This window comes from Lithobates pipiens, unplaced genomic scaffold (genome assembly GCF_037356315.1).
Source record: "Lithobates pipiens isolate NorthernLeopardFrog02 unplaced genomic scaffold, aLitPip1_a1.2 Scaffold_1, whole genome shotgun sequence".
Taxonomy (NCBI): Eukaryota; Metazoa; Chordata; class Amphibia; order Anura; family Ranidae; genus Lithobates; species Lithobates pipiens.
Genome location: NW_027507685.1, coordinates 172,281,743 through 172,301,869, shown reverse-complemented (window position 1 = coordinate 172,301,869; position 20,127 = coordinate 172,281,743). Strand labels below are relative to the sequence as shown.

At 42.3% G+C, this 20,127-nt stretch overlaps 1 protein-coding gene across 1 annotated transcript in view; it reads left to right on the top strand.

Annotated features, from left to right (window-relative positions):
* Positions 1–20,127, top strand: part of WNK3 (WNK lysine deficient protein kinase 3) — a 214,588-nt gene that overhangs the window by 62,049 nt on the left and 132,412 nt on the right. Inside the window, exons 3-4 of the mRNA XM_077478893.1 lie at positions 5,642–5,814; positions 19,741–19,961. Of these exons, the coding sequence (XP_077335019.1) occupies positions 5,642–5,814; positions 19,741–19,961 (394 nt within the window). The remainder of the gene's footprint in view (positions 1–5,641; positions 5,815–19,740; positions 19,962–20,127) is intronic.

Below are 20,127 nucleotides of genomic sequence, written 5' to 3'. Positions count from 1 at the left end.
GACCCACCAAGATGATGGACGCTCGAAACTACAGGGGGGCAGCGGTGACTTCGATGGCTCCTGTGTCAGGTAAGTGACACATAATGGACTACTATGCGATGCATAGTAGTCCATTATGCTTTACCTTTTGCAGGGAATCAAAGAGCAAGTAAACCCATTAGGGTTTACTTCGTCTTTAAGTCTGTGCTCTGACTAGGCCATGCAAAGACATTCACTTTTCTCCTTCAACCACTGTGCTAATTTTTGCCGTGTGCTTTGGGTCATTGTCATGTTGGAAGGTAAATCTCCTTCCCATTGTCAACTTTCTGGCAGAGGACAGCAGATTTTCAACAACATTTTGGTATTTTTTTTCTCCATCCATTTTTCTTCTATCCTAACAAGTGCCCCAATTCCTGCTGCAGCAACCCCCCCCCGTAATGGGATATTTCCACCCCTATGCTTTACTGTAGGAATGGCGATATTTGGATGGTGACTTTTTTTTTTTATTAGCGTTGATGTAAAAATAACTTTAAAGTGATTGTAAGGGTTCGTTTTAAAAAACAAACATGTCATACCTCCACTGTGCAGCTCGTTTTGCACAGTGGCCACGAACCTGCTCTTCTGGGGTCCCCTGGCGGCTTCTCCCTGCATCAGATAACCCCCTAGTAGAAGCGCTCTCCCGAGGGTGTTACCTTGCGGGTGCGCTCCCGAGTCAGCATTTGCGTCCATAGACACAGAATGCCGGACTCAGCCCCCGGCATCCGTATCATTGGATTTGATTGACGGGAGCCAATGGCTGCGCTGCTGTCTATCCAATCAAGACTCGGGACATCACATCCCCGCCGAGGAGATGAAGGGGATGCGGGGGGGCCAGAGGCTGCCAGGGTTTTTTTCACCTTTAATGTATAGAATGCATTGAGGTGAAAAAAACACACAAGGGTTTACAACCCCCCTTTAATTTTAGTCTTATTTTAACAGAACACCTTTTTTCCATGTGGCCTCGGAATCTTCAAGGTGAGTTTTGGCAAAGCTCAGTCATGACTGCATGTGGCTTTTCTTGCACCCTCCCATACAAGCCACATTGGAGAATTTGTGATATTGCTGTCACATGCACACAATGACCACTCCTTATCAATTCCTGCAACTGCTTCAGAGTTGCTGTAGGCCTCTTGGTGGTCTCTCTGCCCAGTTTCCTCCTGGCTCCTTCATCCAGTTTGGAGCGACATACTGATCCAGGGATAGTTTGCTTCAGTAGCACTACCAGGGACTGAAATGCACCGGGAAAGCTCTTTTCATGCTGAGCTAGTCCAAATGACCGCAGCTGATCAGTTGAAAGTCAGATGGCTTTGTGTGCCATTGAGAAGGGGATTAGCTACACCTGATTGAGTTTCCAAGTCCTTTTTAGGAGAGAGGGTGATCCTTTTTTAAACTTGGTGATTCTGTGTTTGATTTTAATTTATTTTTTTTAAAACCTTTATGACATCTTGATCTTATCTTTCACGCTTGGATGTTACAAGTTGCACAGCTGGATAAAACAAACACTGTGTCTGTCTTCATTTCATGCTGAAAAGCATCAAAATCTTATTGTTTTAAAGGGGGAGGGGGGAATTTATTTTCTATAACCACTGTATATTTACTAGGCTAGGTTCACACCTTTGTATGTCAGGACCGCGTGAAAAAGTGCATTCTTTCCCGACACGCACAGAAATACGCTGCCCTTTATCAGATGAGTGGTGGTGCCATTATTTGTTGAAGGGCCCCCCTGATGCATCTATAAATTTGTGCTGTTCAAGCCACATAGTACCGCACATTTTTGGAAGATGCATGGAGGTGCCCCTAAATGTTGGCAGAAAATGGTTAAAAAAGAAAATGGACGGCCGCACTCCAAAATAATGCCTTTATTGAATAAATCTTAATCCATACATCAGACAGGTCCTGATGAAACTGACGCGTTTCACACCGTTAAAGGTGCTTAATCATAGCCCCTAATTGTTAATGGCACCCCAATGCATCTGCGAACGCATCCGCCACATTTCTTGCACGTAGGGCAGCCCATTGAAATACATGGACTGCCCTACATGCGATGCGCGGGGAACACGTGCTCAGTGTCACACCACCATAGCATAAACAGCCTTAAAAAGGTATATTTAGTCGCTTGGGTGGAATTCCACTTTTACCGCTTCCCGACTGCCTCACGCAGATACTGCGGCAGAAGGACACGTACAGGCAGATTAACGTTACCTGTACATTGCCCTTTTAAGAGGCGGCTCGTGGGCGATACCCGCGAGCGTCAAATGGCGAGGAAGAACGGGGAGATGCTAACGTAAACAAGCATCTCCCCATTCTGCCTAGTGAGAGCGTCTCTGATCTCTGCTCTCGGGAGCGGTGATGGGTATTGTGTCCCAGACAGCCCTACCCCCTCAGTTTAGAATCAGTCCCCAGGACACACTTAACCTCTACAGCGCTACCTAGTGGTTAACCCCTTCACTGCCAGTGACATCGTTACAGTAATCAATGCAATTTTTAAGCATTGATCGCTGTATTAATGGCAAAAATGTGTCAAAATTGTCCGATGTGTCCGCCATAATGTCGCAGTCACGATAAAAATCTGATTGCCGCCATTACTAGTAAATTTTTTATTTTATCAATAAAAATGCCATAAAACTATCCCCTATTTTGTAGACTCTCTCACTTTTGCGCAAACCAATCAAATGCTTATTGCGCTATTTTTGGTAAAAAAAATTTTTTTTGGAATACGTATAATACGTATCGGCCTACAATAAGGGGGAAAAAACAGTTTTTGCTATATCCCCAAAAAAATTTTTTTTTCTTTTTTTTTTTCTTCCAAATTTGATGCCATTTTTCGTTTTATAGCGCAAAAAATAAAAATCGCAGAGGGAATCAAATACCACCAAAAGAAAGCTCTATTTGTGGGGGGAAAAAAAGATGTCAATTTTGTTTTGGGAGCCATGTCGTACAACTGCACAATTGTCACTTAGTGCGGAATCGAAAAAAGTGCTCTGGTCAGTAAGGGGGTAAATTCTTCCGGGGCTGAAGTGGTTGGTGTGTGTGTGTGTGTGTGTGTGTGTGTGTGTGTGTGTGTGTGTGTGTGTGTGTTGTTGTGGTGGTGGTTTTTATTTTATTTTTTTTTTTGTTTTTTTCCTCATTGTAGGCCATTGAATCATTTCAAAACTTTGGAAAATAACTGTCTACATTTGCATACCGTTTTTTTTTTTTTGTTTTTTTTTTTTCCCTTAATCCTCAGTTTAATTTTAGGTGCTTACTATGTACAATTCGGGCAGTGCTTCCATCAGATATTTATCTGGACTACCTAGCTTTTAATTAAATTTCCACAAAAATAATGCTACTCTGCAGTACTCAATAAAGCATCTAAATGCGAGCTCCCTAGAGGCTTGCATTAATAAATTATAGCTTAATAAGTATGTTCGGCTCATACATACAGGGCTAAAACGTGTCTGACTCTAGTGGTAATAAAGGTTATTCATTAGTCGGGCTTCTGTTTTATAGCCATTCCTCGCTTCCTCATTCAGTAGATGAAAAAGATTTTATGGTAATGTTCCCTGGTTGAGGGGAGCTCAGATGGGTGCAAATTCCAGAATTCATTTTTATTGCCAGCCTAGGGGTTTGTTTGTATGAGTCTCAAATGTCGCTCTAAAACCAGTCACCTTCCTTCATTAGCACAATAATAAGGAGCTGCTTTATGGGCTATTAGCATTATTATAGTTTACTAATTGAATTTGTTTGACTTCCGAGTTGCTGCACCAGTTGATGAATGTGTCCTAATGTTGTTGTTTGTTTTTTTTTTTTTTTTATTATTTTCTTGGCAATATGGGTTAAAATTAGGGATTTTTCTTACTTTGTGTGTGTATATGTTTAGCTATAATACATTATCTCACAAAAGTGAGTACACTCCTCACATTTTTGTAAATATTGTATTCTATCTTTTCATGTGACAACACTGAATAAATGACACTTTGCTACAATGTAAAGTAGTGAGTGTACAGCCTGTATAACAGTGTAAATTTGCTGTCCCCTCAAAATAACTCAACACACAGCCATTATTGTCTAAACCGCTGGCAACAAAAGTGAGTTTTTTTGTTTTAAGTTTGGGATAGGTGTTCTAATCCCTTGCCACTTTTTTTTTTTGTTTTGCTGTCTGTGTCCCCGTTAAAGCGAGGCAATGGCATATAATGGTTTACAACCACTTAAGGTAAAAACCCTTCTGCGTGCAGCTCCTCCTTTACCCGAGCCCAATCCTGATCCAGTGATGTGAACAAAAGCAACAGCTCTCTCGCTGCTCTCCTCATTGGACAGTAAGACAGAAACCATTGGCTCCTGCTGCTGTCAATCACAGCCAGTGAGGCTAGAGCGGGGGGTGGCGAGCAGGGCCAAGCTGTGCTTTGTTTGTCAATGGACACACAGAGCCAGTTCAGGACTGAACACGCATGAGTGGCACTGTAGCAAAAGGCTTGCTATGGGGGTACTTTGGCAGGCGGAAGTGGCCAGGCGTGCCAGTAGGGACCCCAGAAGAGGATCAGGGCTGCTCTGTGCAAAACCATTACACGCAGTTAAGTTTGTTTTTTTGTGTTTTTGTTTTTTTGTTTTTTTTTATCCTTTACGATCACATTAGTCTAAGTGAAATTTAAACGAAAATCACAAATTTTTAGTTGTCACCAGAATACGAAAATAAGTTTAAATCTTCCACTAGGGACACGGGTTCTGATGACTCTTCTGACCTGGAAGGATGGTGACCAGTGGGTGGACTTCCTGCTTTGTCTCTAGGACAAGAAGTGTGGTTAAATCTCCCCCAGTAAGACGCAGATGGCAAAAAAGTGGTTATAACTCTCCCTTATTGTATCCAAAATGAAAATTAAAAATAGTTTTGCCTTTAGTTCTACCTTTTAAGGAATGCACCAAAAATGCACTGCAACACACTTGTCCTGAAGGCTAAGAAAAAAGGGGGGGAGCACTGAACTGCATCAAAAACGCGTATGCAGAAAAGCACCTGGAACGCATCCGGACTGCGTTTTCTATGGTGTGAACTGGCCCTTAGGCAAGACTAAACTCGAACAACATCATTTTATTCTCTCTCTCCCACTTAAGCAAATGCTAGAACATTTTATTATATTTTTTTTTTACTGTTTTTCTGTATGCGCTGCAAATCAGCGCTTCCGGGTTAGGCTCTACTGCCTTCCGGGATTGTTACATCGCAGCTTTCCCAACAGGCAGTGGTCTACTTAGCTGTGCATCTACCCCTATACAGCTAGACCCCGTATTGCCCTTCTGCCAGACACTGGCGCCATTTGTGCACATTTGTGTTGCTGGTTTCTTTCAGCTCCCAAATGCCCAGAAGAGACCAGCGGCACATCTTTCTCTGATTTGAAATTTTATAATGGAGTCTGATAAACAGATAAATGTAAAAAGGAACCAAGAGCTGCATATAAAATACAGAAAGCAATATTTTGCTCCCTGTTTCAGTGTACATTGCGAATCCACTGATCACAATTTTTTTTATTTATGGCAAGACAATGGTCCATTTTAATTTTTAAAAATTTTTTCCTTACAAAAATATGTCATGTTGCCGAAGTGTGTACTTTGAAATGAAATTAATTTAATAACTGTTAATTTTTTATTTTTTCAGGATCGAAAACTAACCAAAGCAGAGCAGCAACGATTTAAAGAAGAGGCAGAGATGTTAAAGGGGCTTCAACATCCCAACATTGTGCGGTTCTATGATTCCTGGGAGTCCACATTGAAGGGCAAGAAATGCATAGTCTTGGTGACAGAACTGATGACGTCTGGCACGTTAAAAACGTAACTATCCTTACCCATGTTTCAGCAGTAGACTGCTTTTCTATTGCCCCATTGCACAGTGCTGTCTGACAGGTCCTCACATTTGGGGAAATTCACCTTGATGATAATAGATACCCTTTTCACCCTTTCAACAGTCAATGTCTACAGGGAGAGGGAGGAGATGTCTTTGAAGAAATATGAAAAGCTTTTCCTTTCTAACTTGGATACAATTTAAAAGTGTTTGTTGTTGTTATAGGGAAAAAAACATGTTATACTTACCTGCTCTGTTGCAGTGGATTTTTTCACTGAGCAGCCTGGATCCTCCTCTTCTCGGGTCCCTCTTCTGTTATTCTGTTCCCTACCTCCTGTTTAGTGTTCCCCACAGCAAGCAGCTTGCTATGGCAGCATCCGAGCTGAGTCCCAGCTCAGCTGGGACGTCTCCTCCCGCTGCTTGTAATAACAGCCGAGCGGTTGATTAGCCATGTCTGTTATTACAAGAAAGTCGACTGTCAGCTCTTAAAAACAGTACCAGGGTGATGCATGCAGCTGCAGATTTTGCAGGATTCATATTTGCTTTACGTCGGCGTCAAGGGGTTAAATACCACCAAAAGAAAGCTCTATTTGTGTGAAAAAAATGTATTTTCAATTGGGTACAGTATTGCATGACCGCGCAATTGCCTTAACCACTTAAGGACCGCCGCATGTAGATATACGTCGGCACAATGGCACCGACAGGCACAAGCACGTACCGATACGTGCCGATACGTGCCTGCCTTCCAGCGGGTGGGGTGTCCGATCGGGCCCCCTCCCGCTGGCTGCGGCGGTCCATTTAGCTTCAGGAGCGATCCGGGGTGAGGGGATGGCCATTGGTTTCTGGCCATCCCCTCTCGATCGCTCCTGGCAAATGAGAAGCTTCCCCTGCCTGTGTAGTGTAAACGCAGGCAGGGAGGAAGTTATGTCACTCTCCTCGGGGCGATCTTTTTGACCGGACTGCGAGGAGAGCAGAGATAGTGCACCAACACTACACTGACACGTAGGCACACAAATCACCCCCCGATTCCCCCCTCCTAGTCACAGTGTCACTGATTGCAGTGATCATTTATTTACTGATCACTGCATTTAGTGTCAGTTGTGACAGTAAAAACTGTCAGGTCCAGGGTAGCCCCCTACCCACCCAATAAAGGTTTAACCCCCTGAGTCCCCCTAGAGTTAACCCTTTCACTCCCTTTTGCCAGTGTCACTAAGCGATCGTTTTTCTGATCGCTGCATTAGTGTCACTGGTGCCGCTAGGTAGCGAGTTATTTTTTATGTTCACCGCCAGGTTTTTTATAACGTTGGGTACCCCCATATATTACCCAATAAAGATTTTAACCCCCTGATTGCCCCTAGAGTTAACCCTTTCACCAGCGATCACCGTATAAGTGTCACTGGTGACGCTGGTTAGCCAGTTAGTTATTTAGGTTCCCCGTCAGGTTTTTATATAGCGTCGGGAACCCCCATATACTACCTAATAAAGGTTTTAACCCCCTGATTGCCCCTAGTTAACCCTTTCACCAGTGATCACCGTATAAGTTTTACGGGTGACTCTGGTTTGCTTTTTATAGCATCAGGGCACCCACCATTTATTACCTAATAAAGGTTTAACCCCCTGATCACCCGGCGGGTGATATCAATTAGGTTTTAGGGTCGTGGTCTGCATCGCCCCGGGCAGTGCTAGGTTAGTGCCAGTACCGCTAACACCCACGCGCAAAGCATACACCTCCCGTAGGGGTTATAGTATCTGAACAGATCAATATCTGATCAGATCTATACTAGCGTCCCCAGCAGTTTAGGGTTTCAAAAAAACGCATTGTTAGCGGGATCAGCCCAGATACCTGCTAGCACCTGCGTTTTGCCCTTCCGCCAAGCCCACCCAAGTGCAGTATCGATCGATCACTGTTACTTACAAAACACAACACACATAACTGCAGCGTTCGCAGAGTCAGGCCTGATCCCTACGATCGCTAACAGTTTTTTCCTGAAGGCGGTGCTTGGTTTTCGGGGTCCCGTGCGCAGCTAGGCTCCCAAAAAGTGGTATCCCCGTACTCAGGAGAAGCAGCAGAATATATTTTGGGGTGCAATTCCACATATAACTATGGCATGTGTGAGCAATATATCATTTAGTGACAACTTTTTGTAAAAAAATTTTTTGTGTCATTATTCAATCACTATTCAATGGGCTCAACATGCCCCTCAGCAATTTCCTTGTGGTGTCTACTTTCCAAAATGGGGTCATTTGGGGGGGGGGGGGGGGGTTGTACTGCCCTGCCATTTTAGCACCTCAAGAAATGATAGGCAGTCATAAATTAAAAGTTGTGTAAATTCCAGAAAATGTACTCTAGTTTGTAGACGCTATAACTTTTGTGCAAACCAATAAATATACGCTTATTGACATTTTTTTTTTTTTTTTTTTTTACTAAAGACATGTGGCTGAATACATTTTGGCCTAAATGTATGACTAAAATTTTAGTTTATTTTTCTTATAACAAAAAGTAGAAAATATATATATATATATTTTTTTTTTTTTTTCAAAATTTTCAGTCTTTTTCCTTTTTATATCGTAAAAAATAAAAATCGCAGAGGCAATCAAATACCGTCAAAAGAAAGCTCTATTTGTGGGAAGAAAAGGACGCAAATTTAGTTTGGGTACAACATTGCATGACCGCGCAATTACCAGTTAAAGCAGTGCAGTACGAAATTGTAAAAAGACCTCTGGTCCTTAGGCTGACAATTGGTCCGGGGCTTAAGTGGTTAAAGTATCACAGTGCTGAATAGCAAAAAAATGCCCTGGTCGTGAAGTGGTAAAACCTTGCGGCGGTTAAGGTGACCTACCTATGGAAACCATGAAAGTCATGGTAAGCTGGCCATGCACTTGTTCAATTTCTTTAAAAAATGTTTGTTCTAAGAACATTCTTTGATTTTCTAATTGGTATTAGACACCTTTCACACTGGGGTGTTTTCAGGCGCTTTAGCATTACAAAAAGTGCCTGTAAAGTGCTTGAAAGAAGCCTCATCTGCAATCCCAATGTGAAAGCCCAAGTGCTTTCACACTGGGGCATTTTTCAGGCGCTTTAGCTTTAAAAAAAAAAACGCCTGGAAGAAGCTGCAACTGCAGTCCCAATGTAAAAGCCCAAGTGCTTTCACACTGAGGCACTGCACTGGCAGGGCTTCAAAAAAGTCCTGCAAGCTGCTTCTTTGCAGCGCTTTTGGAGTGGTGAATACACCGCTCCTAAAGCGCCCCTTCCCATTGAAATCAATAGGAAGCGCCTGCAAAACGCCTGAAAAGCACCTGCAAAGCGCTTTTGGCAGCAGCACTTTGTGGGCGCTTTTAACCCTTTATTTGGTCACTAGCAGGGGTTAAAAGCGCCCCAATAGCACTTGAAAAATGCTGGTAAAGCGCTGCTAGTTTAAGCGGCGCTTTACAAGCGTTTTTCGGGCGCTGACATTGTGAAAGGGCTCTTAAAAAAGCACTTAGGCTTTCACATTGGGATTGCAGATGAGGCTTCTTTCAAGCGCTTTAAAGGCGCTTTTTTTAACGCTAAAGCGCATGAAAAACACCTGAAAAACGCCCCAGTGTGAAAGGGGTCTTAAGGGTAAATGGACGTGCCTTTTTTTTGACTGTAGTAAGGAAAAAATTACAAGGAGCAGTAGCATTCCAAAATTGAAAGTTAAAAGCAAAGGGATGTCATTGTACTGGGAATTTTCATATGAATGTTTATTTGGAAACCTACTGGTGTATAGTCAACTTTATATAGTTACAGAAATGCTGAACCAAAACTAAAAGTGGGACTTTATATGAGGCAATATGAACTATATACATACACCTCCATCCCCGATATCTTGAAAAAAAAATAAAAATAAAACAAGGAAAGTGGGACTTTATATGAAGCACATCACTAGACCGAATGAGCCAATCAATAAACACATTGTTTATTATCAAAAGTCATACACATATATATATACCACCATATATAATAAATTAATGTAGTAATAAAATAATGGATCTCAGTTGATAAATATAGACATACCATAGTATTACATGATTAGTTCAATATAGAAACGTTGTTTAAAAAAATCATATCAATAAGTAAAATCTAAACATTTCATGATAATACACAATTCAATATAGTATATGTATGTATATATGTGTGTGTGTAATATATATATTAATAGACTTTTAGTATGTGTAGACTGAGGTATACATAATAGTAACATTTAAAAGTTAGCAATAATGGTGGATTGGTTTATTAAGGTATGATATAGTCCCGATATGTATACATGAATACTGTGACAACGCATCATGAGAAAGCTCTATGCGTTTTGTGGTTACAATACCACTCATCAGGAGCAGATGCAGGATTTTGGGGTATCTATAATGAAATAAAATTACCAAATGAATATAATAATCCAAAATATACAGATATGAAAGGGAGAGGGGAGCCACAAAAGTCCCAAGCTCCCCTATCTGTAGTGTATAGGTACAATTGTTGATGACATCAAAAGGTAAAAAAACATTTTAGAAAACGCTACTCCCAGGAGATGAGGAGAACTCTGAGGCACGGCTATAACACCACTGACCAATAGTAGACGTAAGGGGGAAGTAAACGGTTTCTTGCCATGGTATGTGTACTGAATGGTATGCATAATTCATCTTAAAATTGGTTCCCAGACATTTCTGTAGGGATCAAAATAGTAAAAATAGAAATTAATAATAAAGACTGATTCCACAGCTGAAAAACTAGAAAGAACCTCCCATAGTAGAAAATGCACCAGAAGGAAGTGAACAACTGAATAATAAAGGAAAAAGTGATGGAGTGTAGTTGGAGCAGGAGATTTAGGTTATAGAAGAAGATAAAACAATGTGCAATGTAGCCAGGATACCTTAACAGGCTTATAGGAAAGTTACAAAACGTGCAGTGGTAGCTTGTGGGTAAGGCCAGCTAACGTGTCGGCATTGAAACCAGGGTGGTTTAAATAGTAGCCGTGTAACAAGGACATCCCTCAACGTCACGCAACGTGATGATGGGATAGCGGCGTCATCGCCCAGGCAACAATGCGTGCCCGGTGTTTGGCGTCTAAATCCCCCACTTGTGCAACGCCAAAGGAAAAAACATGCTGGCGACGCTGCGTCATGAATGACGCCGCTCACTCAGCATGTGGGCGTGGCGTCGACCCGCAGCAGACACCTGACCCGCTCCCCATGGAAGGAGGAGAGGGAGAGGCCATGGTACGGGTCGCAGCTCCCGGAAGTAACGAGGCAAAACCTAACCCCAACTATCGAAGCCATTGTCTAGATATGGAAGAGACATAATAGCCAAACTGTCACAGTTAACAATATGGATATATATATAGTGATTTAGTGATGTGCTTCCATCCCTAATTGAATACAGAAATGCTGAACCAAAACTAAAAGTGGCACGTTTTCTACTATGGGAGGTTCTTTCTAGTTTTTCAGCTGTGGAATCAGTCTTTATTATTTCTATTTTTACTATTTTGATCCCTACAGATATGTCTGGGAACCAATTATAGGATGAATTATGCATACCATTCAGTACACATACCATGGCTGGAAACTGTTTACTCCCCCCCTTACGTCTACTATTGGTCAGTGGTGTTATAGCCGTGCCTCAGGGTTCTCCTTCTCAGCTCCCGGGAGTAGCGTTTTCTAAATTTTTTTTTTTTTTTACCTTTTTTGATGTCCTCAACAATTGCACACACACACACACACACACACACACACACACACACACACACACACACACACACACACACACACACACACACACACACACACACACACACACACACACACACTTCAATATAGTGTATATTATCATGAAATGTTTAGATTTTACTTATTGATATTTATGATTTTTTTAAACAATGTTTCTATATTGAACTAATCATGTAATACTATGGTATGTCTATATTTATCAACTGAGATCCATTATTTTATTACTACATTAATTTATTATATATGGTGGTATATATGTGTATGACTTTTGATAATAAACAATGTGTATATTGGCTCATTCGGTCTAGTGATGTGCTTCATATAAAGTCCCACTTTCCTATATTTTTTTTAATGTTATTTTTTTTCAACTTTATGTAGTTGGCAACAAAAAAAAAAAAGACCTAGTTCAACCAATAGAAAATAAACAGCTTAAATCAGGGCTCAACCAAACCACAGAGGCCAGGTTGCCACTGCAACCAAAAACCCCACCCGCAGTAGAGACAAAGTCCCTTTCCTTTTCTCCGCGCACTGGCACCACTGCACAAACTCTCGTGCATTGCAGCTTACCTCTCTGCCACCCTGCCGTACGCAGCGCCAGAGGCATGCAAACGGTGACCATGCCACACGACCTCAACACACGCACATCAAAAGCTCTAGCCCCAACAGCCTCAAGCGCCAAATCTCTTGAATCCGAGAGCTGCTAAGGTGTTGTGCATCCCCCGAAACTACACAGTGAGTAAGCCGCCTGACCCAGCAACATCGCAACTAAATGATACAGCCTCATACCACTAAAAATAAAATAAAAGTCACAACATACTCATAACTGCCCGCCCCATGGGACCAGCTGGGCAAGCACAAGTAACTTTCTAGTATTCATCTCATTCTGCCAGCTCACACTCTCAAGAGAAATCTGACCCCGAAAAAAGACACATTGCACACAGCCAGTGTGGCACATCAGAACACAACCACTATCAGCAAAACGCCCATGATGCCAGGCTCCAGTCCTCCCCATGTGCAATTCCAAGACCTTTCACCTTCGTTAAAGCAGAAATATGTCACGGCAACAAATACCATAACATTAGCAGCGCTAAAATAATCCAAATGTTTTAGGATTTGTTAAAAGTTCACTAAAGTAGTAAAATAAGTATGAAGTCATATATATATATATATATATATATATATATATATATATATATATATATATATATATATATATATATATATATATATATATATATATATATATATATATAATGGATTATCCATCACAGAAAAAACGACGTACATAGTAATTCAAAACAATCGCCTCCTCCACACTGCACGTGTCACAATCCCCCTAGGAAATGCACTTACCAGATGATACTGGGTTATACTCTTATATGTCAATGGATGATGTCTGCTCATTGCATACACTCAGTCAGATGATCCTGGGTTATACACTTGGCTTGCAATGGGTGTTGTTAGCTCTCTGCATGTTATTCATCTAGAGGTTTGCTCGTCACAAGCGGAGAACAAAGATACACATAGTAATCCAGTACTAAAAGGTATTATACACTTAGGTGGTTCAAAATGAAAGAGCATTTAATAATGTATCACAAGTCGATATTCCTGACTCACCATTCCAGCGGCGTAGGCAAGCAGGAAAGCTGATGATGTAGGTTGTTGCGTGGTCGGGCCGGAGTAGTTTCGCGATTGCTTCGTCAGAGGGTGCCATCGTTGCTGATAAAGTGCCGCCGGTCAAAAAAAATAAAAAATCTGACTCCTAGATTCAAAGCAAAATTGTCAAGCCCTGTAATAAATTGCCTTGATTTCTCTTTTGATCCAAGACTGGTCAAATGCCTTTGTAGTTGCCCAAAAATGTTTTTTGTGTGGCTTACTTGAAGTTTTCAAACCTGAGATGAACTGAGCTGGATAACCACAAATAAACTATATCTTGGGGTACCCATAAACACAGGTCCCTCACAGAAGATGACCGTAAATAAGGAATCTGGTTGTCTTCCATGTGACCATGCGGCCATGTTTTTCTTTTATTAAGTGTAGGGAAAATGAGAACACCACACTAAAGACCCAGGAGTCCAACGGTAGGTATTTCATTGTAGAATACTTTGACTACTATGAAGAAATGAATACTGTAGGACTCCTAGACCTTTTTATGAAGCTCTTGTTTCCATGGCATGTTGGACGCTCCTTTTTGCGTTTGAGAGCTGCCTAATCAAGGACATTTTACTCTACTGTAAGGACTTCGCTGCACACTTGGATTCAATGCCTCGCACATGTTTCAAGTTCTTTAAGACATGAGCAATACATTATTTGGATGGATTAAATGCATTGAATTTTCTTTTTCTCTAGAGATAAATGACTGAATTTTTGAGAGTTTTGCAGCATGGTGAAAAATCTCACATTTAGCAACAAGACCCTTGCACATATTAAAGTCATTCTAAACCTAATTTTTTCTTCTCGTGTGTGTATGTATGTATGTATGTATGTATGTATATAATATTTTTTATTTTTTTCTTTAAAATAACAAACCTGCAATAGATCCTCCTGTTTTCAGGTCACCCGCCAGTGCTCTGGGCTTCTCTTCCCCCCCCCCCCCCCCCCTTTGCTGAGTGCCTCCATAACAAGCCACTCATGTGTGCTCGCTCCTGAGCCTTCGACACACACAAGGGTCCTGCCCCTCTTTACTGGCTCTGATTGACAGCTGCAGAAGCCAATGGCTCCCGCTGCTGCCTTTTTTCGATGAGAGAGCTGGAAAAGCTGTTGCTCTCATGCACGTCACTGGATCGAGATAAGGCTCCATTAAGTTTTTGGGGGGCGGGAGCTGTATTCCAGTGTTTGTTCTTTGTTTTTTTTTTTGCTTTTTGCTTTTTTTTTTACCCTAATGTAGAGAACACATTAAAGAGGAGGTCCATCTAAAAAAATAAATAAATAATTAATAATAATAAAAAAAAAAAAAAATATATAAAGCCAGCAGCTACAAATACTACAGCTGCTGACTTTAAATAAATGGGCGCTTACCTGTCCCAGGGTCCAGAGATGTTGGCTCTCAGCAGCTGCGGCCGCCGTCCTCCTGTGAGGAAATCAGGAAGTGGATCGTTGCAGCTTCAGTTCCCTACTACGCATGCGCGAGTCGCGCTGCATGTCTTAGCTGGTCCCCGCTATCTCCTGGGATCTGTGTGTGTCCCAGCAGACAGCATGGGGGGACGGGAAGAGGCGTAGACTCCCGTGGGAGTCTATACCCAGAAGTGGGTGCAAATACCTGCCTTAGACAGGTATCTGCACCCCCCTCTCCCTGAAAAGTGCCAAATGTGATACCTGAGGGGGGGAGGGTTCCGAAAAACTTGGGTTCAATTTTTGTTTGACCCTCCGCTTTAAGTTAAAAAAAAAAAAAAAAAAAAAAGAACTTCTGCCTTTTAGAACCACTTTAACCCTGCTACTGGCAATTGTCAATAGAGAAGTATTTGATATATATGTGGATTGCCTACCATTTTATGCATGCCCAATGTTAAAGGCTAAGTTCAGCTTTTGTATAAAATGTGCAGTCAAGGTCCCAGTAGATAAAAATTCACTTGGGGTAATCTATCAGAATCGGGAGCAGATGTGCTTGACAATCAATCATCTATTTCCAAAGTCTAAATATTTTTATAGTTCCAAAATGTGTAATGCAACTGTGTGTTTGAAGCTTGCTATAAAATACAGACAATAAGGTAGTATATACGTGGTGAGATCCTGACGGTGCATAGGGCTGACTTGATCAGGGTGGCAGCTTTGTAGCGCCTGATCCAGTCTTCTGCATTCCCACTTGATCTGTGCATGCTCTATTCTTTGTTTAGGGGAAGCAAGCCACTTCCTTTTTCCTCCCCAGCAGTCCCCCCATGTGACATTCTTACACGTCATATGGGATGGTCCAGTCTCAAGACGAACAGTGGGTGACTTGTTCTTTTCTGCCCATGTGATCCTGCCCACCTGATGCATGTGGTCACGTGACCACGAGTAAATTATGGGGCAAAAAAGTGTCAAATCATGAAAAAGATCATGGAGTAAATACTTTCCTATGTACTTTGACATTTGTTTATTTAACCACTTGACCTGCGGTAGATTTACCCCCCTTCATGACCAGGCCATTTTTTGTGTGATACAAGCCTGCGTTACTTTAACTGACCATTGCGTGACTGTGCAATGCTGTACCCAAATACAATTTGTCAGTTTTTCCTGCACAAATAGAGCTTTCTTTTGATGGTATTTGATCACCCCCAAAAAATACTTTCTGCTATAATGCATATCCAATAATAATAAAAAAATTAACAAATCAATTTTGTTTGTACATTATCATACTATGCGTTAATGTGAAAAAACTGTCAGTGACCGGGCCCCCAGCCCCCTTTTTTACTTGCCTGAACCCTAGAACTTGACCTGATGGGGACACGCTGTCTCTCTGCTCAGGGTTCTCAGCTCTTGATTGAGTAGATTGATAGTAGCACAGTCATTGGCTCCCGCTGCGATCAATCAAATCCAATTACCTGTGGGGCGGTGCCGACTTCTGCATTCAGCCTCTATGGCCGCTGAACACTGGACTCGGAAGTGTGCCCGCAAGGTAACCCCCCCGGGAGAGCGCTTTTGCCAGGGGGTTATCTGATGTTGGGAGAAGTCGCCGAGGGAACCCAGAAAAGCAGGTTCGAGGGCCACTCTGTGCAAAACGAGCTGCACAGTGTGATATGATGTTTAGAAAAAAAAAAAAAAACGAACCCTTAGTGTCGCTTTAAGGCCAATATGTATTCTGCTACATGGTAAAAAAAAAAAAAAATCCCAATAAGCATATATTCCATACTTGAACGCTATAGCATCTACAAACGATGGGATATTTTTATGGAATTTTTATTTTATTCTAGTAATGGCTCCAATCATCGACTTATAGCGGGACCGCGATATTGTGGCGAACAATCGGATACTGACGCTTGACATTGCCGCTGGGAACCAGTGACACTAATACAGTAATCAGTGCTGAAAAATATGCACTTGTCACTGTACTGATGACACTGGCTGGGAAAGGGGGCTAAACATCTAGGAACGATCAAAGGGTTAACGGTGTGCCTAGCCAGTGTGTTTGCGTATGGTGTGAGGTGCTTTTACTAAGGCAAGAGATGAATTTTGTTCCTTGCAGAAACACAAGTCATCAAAAGATATTATTTATATATAATCTCTTATATATAATCTTATATATAATCTCTTATATAAAAATATATATATATATATATTATATAATTTACTGTATTGGCGTATAACACGCACTTTTTTTCCCCTTAAAATCAGGGGGAAATTGCGGGTGCGTGTTATACGTCGATCCTCCGCGATTTCTGTGCGATTTTTGGGCTCTGGGCGGCTTTCGGCTGCCTTCGGCCTTTCCTCAGCGCTTTCGACCGCCTTCGGCCCTTCTCGGCGACCGAAAACCACCGAGTACAGCTGAAAGCCGCCCAGTACGGCCGAAGGTGGCGGCCCGAAAGCCGCCCAGTGCGGCCGAGGACTACCGGGCGCTGCCGAGATAAACAGGACATCTCGGCGGCGCCATTTTTAAAAATAAAAGCTGCCAACGATGCACAAGGCTGCAATGACGGACAGGCTGCAATGACGGACACTGACGAGGCTGCATCGATGGGCATTTAAATGGAAGTGTGTTTTTTTTTTTTCCTTCAATTTCCCTCCTAAACTTGGGGTGCGTGTTATACACCGATAAATACGATATATATTAGTGTGATTCTGCACAGGAGACCCACCCAAGTAGCCGTAAAACTTTTATGGGGCATTCTTTAAAGCGGAGGTCCACCCTAAAGTGGACCTTCCGCTCATTGGAATCCCCCCCCCCGGCGCCATAATTGGCACCTTTCAGGGGGAAGGGAGGTGCAGGTACCGGTACAGTACAGGTATCTGCACCCACTTCCGGGATAGCTCTCTGCGGAAAGGGGCGTAGGTCTATGCCCCTTTCCGAAAGTCCCCCGCTGTCTGCTGGGAAACGCACAGATCCCAGAGGCAGCGGGTCCATCCTTATTGCGCAGCGCGACTCGCGCATGCGCAGTAGGGAACCGGGAAATGAAGCCGAAAGGCTCCACTTCCTGATTCCCATACCCAAGATGGCGGCGGCAGCACCCGAGAGATGATCGAGAGATCGGCTTCGGGTGCCGACATCGCGGGCGCGCTGGGCGGGTAAGTGTCCTTATTTTAAAATTCAGCAGCTGCTGTATTTGTAGCTGCTGGCTTTAAAAAAAAAAAAAACGGCGGAACTCCCAGCGGACTCCCGCTTTAAGTGGTTAAACACACAATATTCTTTACAATCATTTCAATGATGATATCTAGCCATTTCAGGTTTTCTAGCATTTGCATTATATTGTATACATTAAATTTCCTTTGGGTGACTATTTTCTGGGCACAGCCCTATTCACCTGCTTGGGTTGCATTTTCTGGTGGTACTGCCTTGCAAGCACTGCATGCTGCATAATTGAAATATGTTTCCATAGCTGCCACCGCACCGTTTTAGGTGGGCAGTCAGGCACGGTAAAACCACGGATGGACTGCCCCAGACGCTCATGTGAACGAGGTCTAAAGGAGCGTTCTGACTAGTAACTTTCATTTCTATTTTGCCCTTTCATAGCAAGCTTTTGTTGGGACTTAACTTTTCTTAAATCCAGCAAATAGTGTCACATTGGCAGTAACATCCCACACCTTTTTAGTGTTGTGTTTAATCCACAAAGTCTGACACTTATTGGGTGCCAACATTATTTGTTTAAAACATCAGCAGTGACAACATGTCACATGTCTGTGACAGCGCTCCTCCTGTAGGCACTATTCTCCATCCACTCCACCTCAGGGGTAGGCTCTCCCGGGATTTCCTCCAGCCTGACACAATAGGATCTAAAGAATGGCAGCCGCACACTAAGTGATGATCTCCAGTACTTATCGAAGATGTTATTGTTCTAAGTGTCACATTACAAACTCCTCCACTGACGCATTTCACCCCCTAAGGGCATAATCACAGAGACTATATGGTTAAGCCCTGGGGGGGGGGGGAGTTAATAATAATTGGTGGAATTCGTATTTTGGTGTGTGATTCCCTTTTCAGGTTTTTTTTTTCAGCTATAGATATTTGTAGCTGAGTTGTTCAGTTCCTTTTACTAGTAGCTCTGTTCACAGAGCCTTTATTTGTTTTTATGTTACACGGTTTGTCTTTTCAGTCTTGTTTCCTAAAACGTTGCGATTATCACTTTACTTCCTAATCCTTTTTTTTTTTGTACTTGCTACTTGTTTTCAATGTTTTGCCAAGATTTTGTCAGAAGATGAAATAATACGTTATTGCTGTTTGTAGAATAATGCCCGGTGGATTTCATTTAAAGGGTAACTCCACTTTTGGGGGGGGGGGGGGAGGAGTAATATAATTTCATGATATTCAAAAATGTTCAATCTGCAGCGCTGTAATTTTCTGTAAAATGCAATATGGCTACTGTACAGCATTTGTGGAAAAAAAAAAATCCCAATAAGCTTATGTTAATAGGTTTACGTGAACAAAGTGTGTGCAGACACCAAACGCCCAACCCCCCCCCCCCCCCAGGAGTCTACACTAAGATTCAAGTCAGATTTTGGGTATCTCCTGCAACAAAAATTTAATTTTTGGTGGGATATTCCCTGTTACTGAGTCAGATTTAAAGCTCTGCAATCGGGAAAGCTCACACTCCCTGCTAATTGGAGAGATCTGGCTCTGCCTCAGCAATGGATGTGTAGGACCACTGCTGTGAGATCGCTGCTTCCACACAGAGAAAGAATCCCACTATGCAGCATGCTGGCAGGGGACAGGCTTTTCTTGTCGGGCTGTGGCTAATTCAAAAAAAAAAAGAAAAACCTGTAAAACTTTTGTGCATGCCTTTTTAATTTGTTGTACCTGGATGGTATTTAGAATTTAGGTAATTTAAACAATAGGAAGAAGTAGTCTTCTTGTGGCTCATAAATGGTCGATCTAGAATGTTTTATTAAAATGTAATAGCCTGCAGTTTAGACCTCTCCAATTCCACTTTATGCTTTTGAGAACGTTTACCAGTTACGACGAAATTCAAGACCAAAGGAGTTACTGTTGATGCTTTTAGGGGTCTGTTACAGTTTTTTTTTATTTTTATTTATTTTTTATTTTGCAGTTACTTGAAACGTTTCAAGGTAATGAAGCCCAAAGTATTAAGAAGTTGGTGTAGACAAATTTTGAAAGGTCTTCAGTTCCTCCACACTCGGACTCCACCGATTATCCATCGTGATCTAAAATGTGACAACATCTTTATTACCGGGCCCACTGGCTCCGTGAAGATTGGAGACCTCGGTCTGGCCACTTTGATGCGGACATCTTTTGCAAAGAGTGTGATCGGTAAGTCTCCATGTTTGTACTAAGTTTAGCTTGGTGACTTCTGGCATATCACTGCCATGGTAAGTAAAGACTCAATACACTGAGCAAGGACAATTACATAAATTATGGGTCCCCCCCCCCCCCCCCCCATCTATCACCACTTGCCTCCCCTTACCCCTTCCGTACA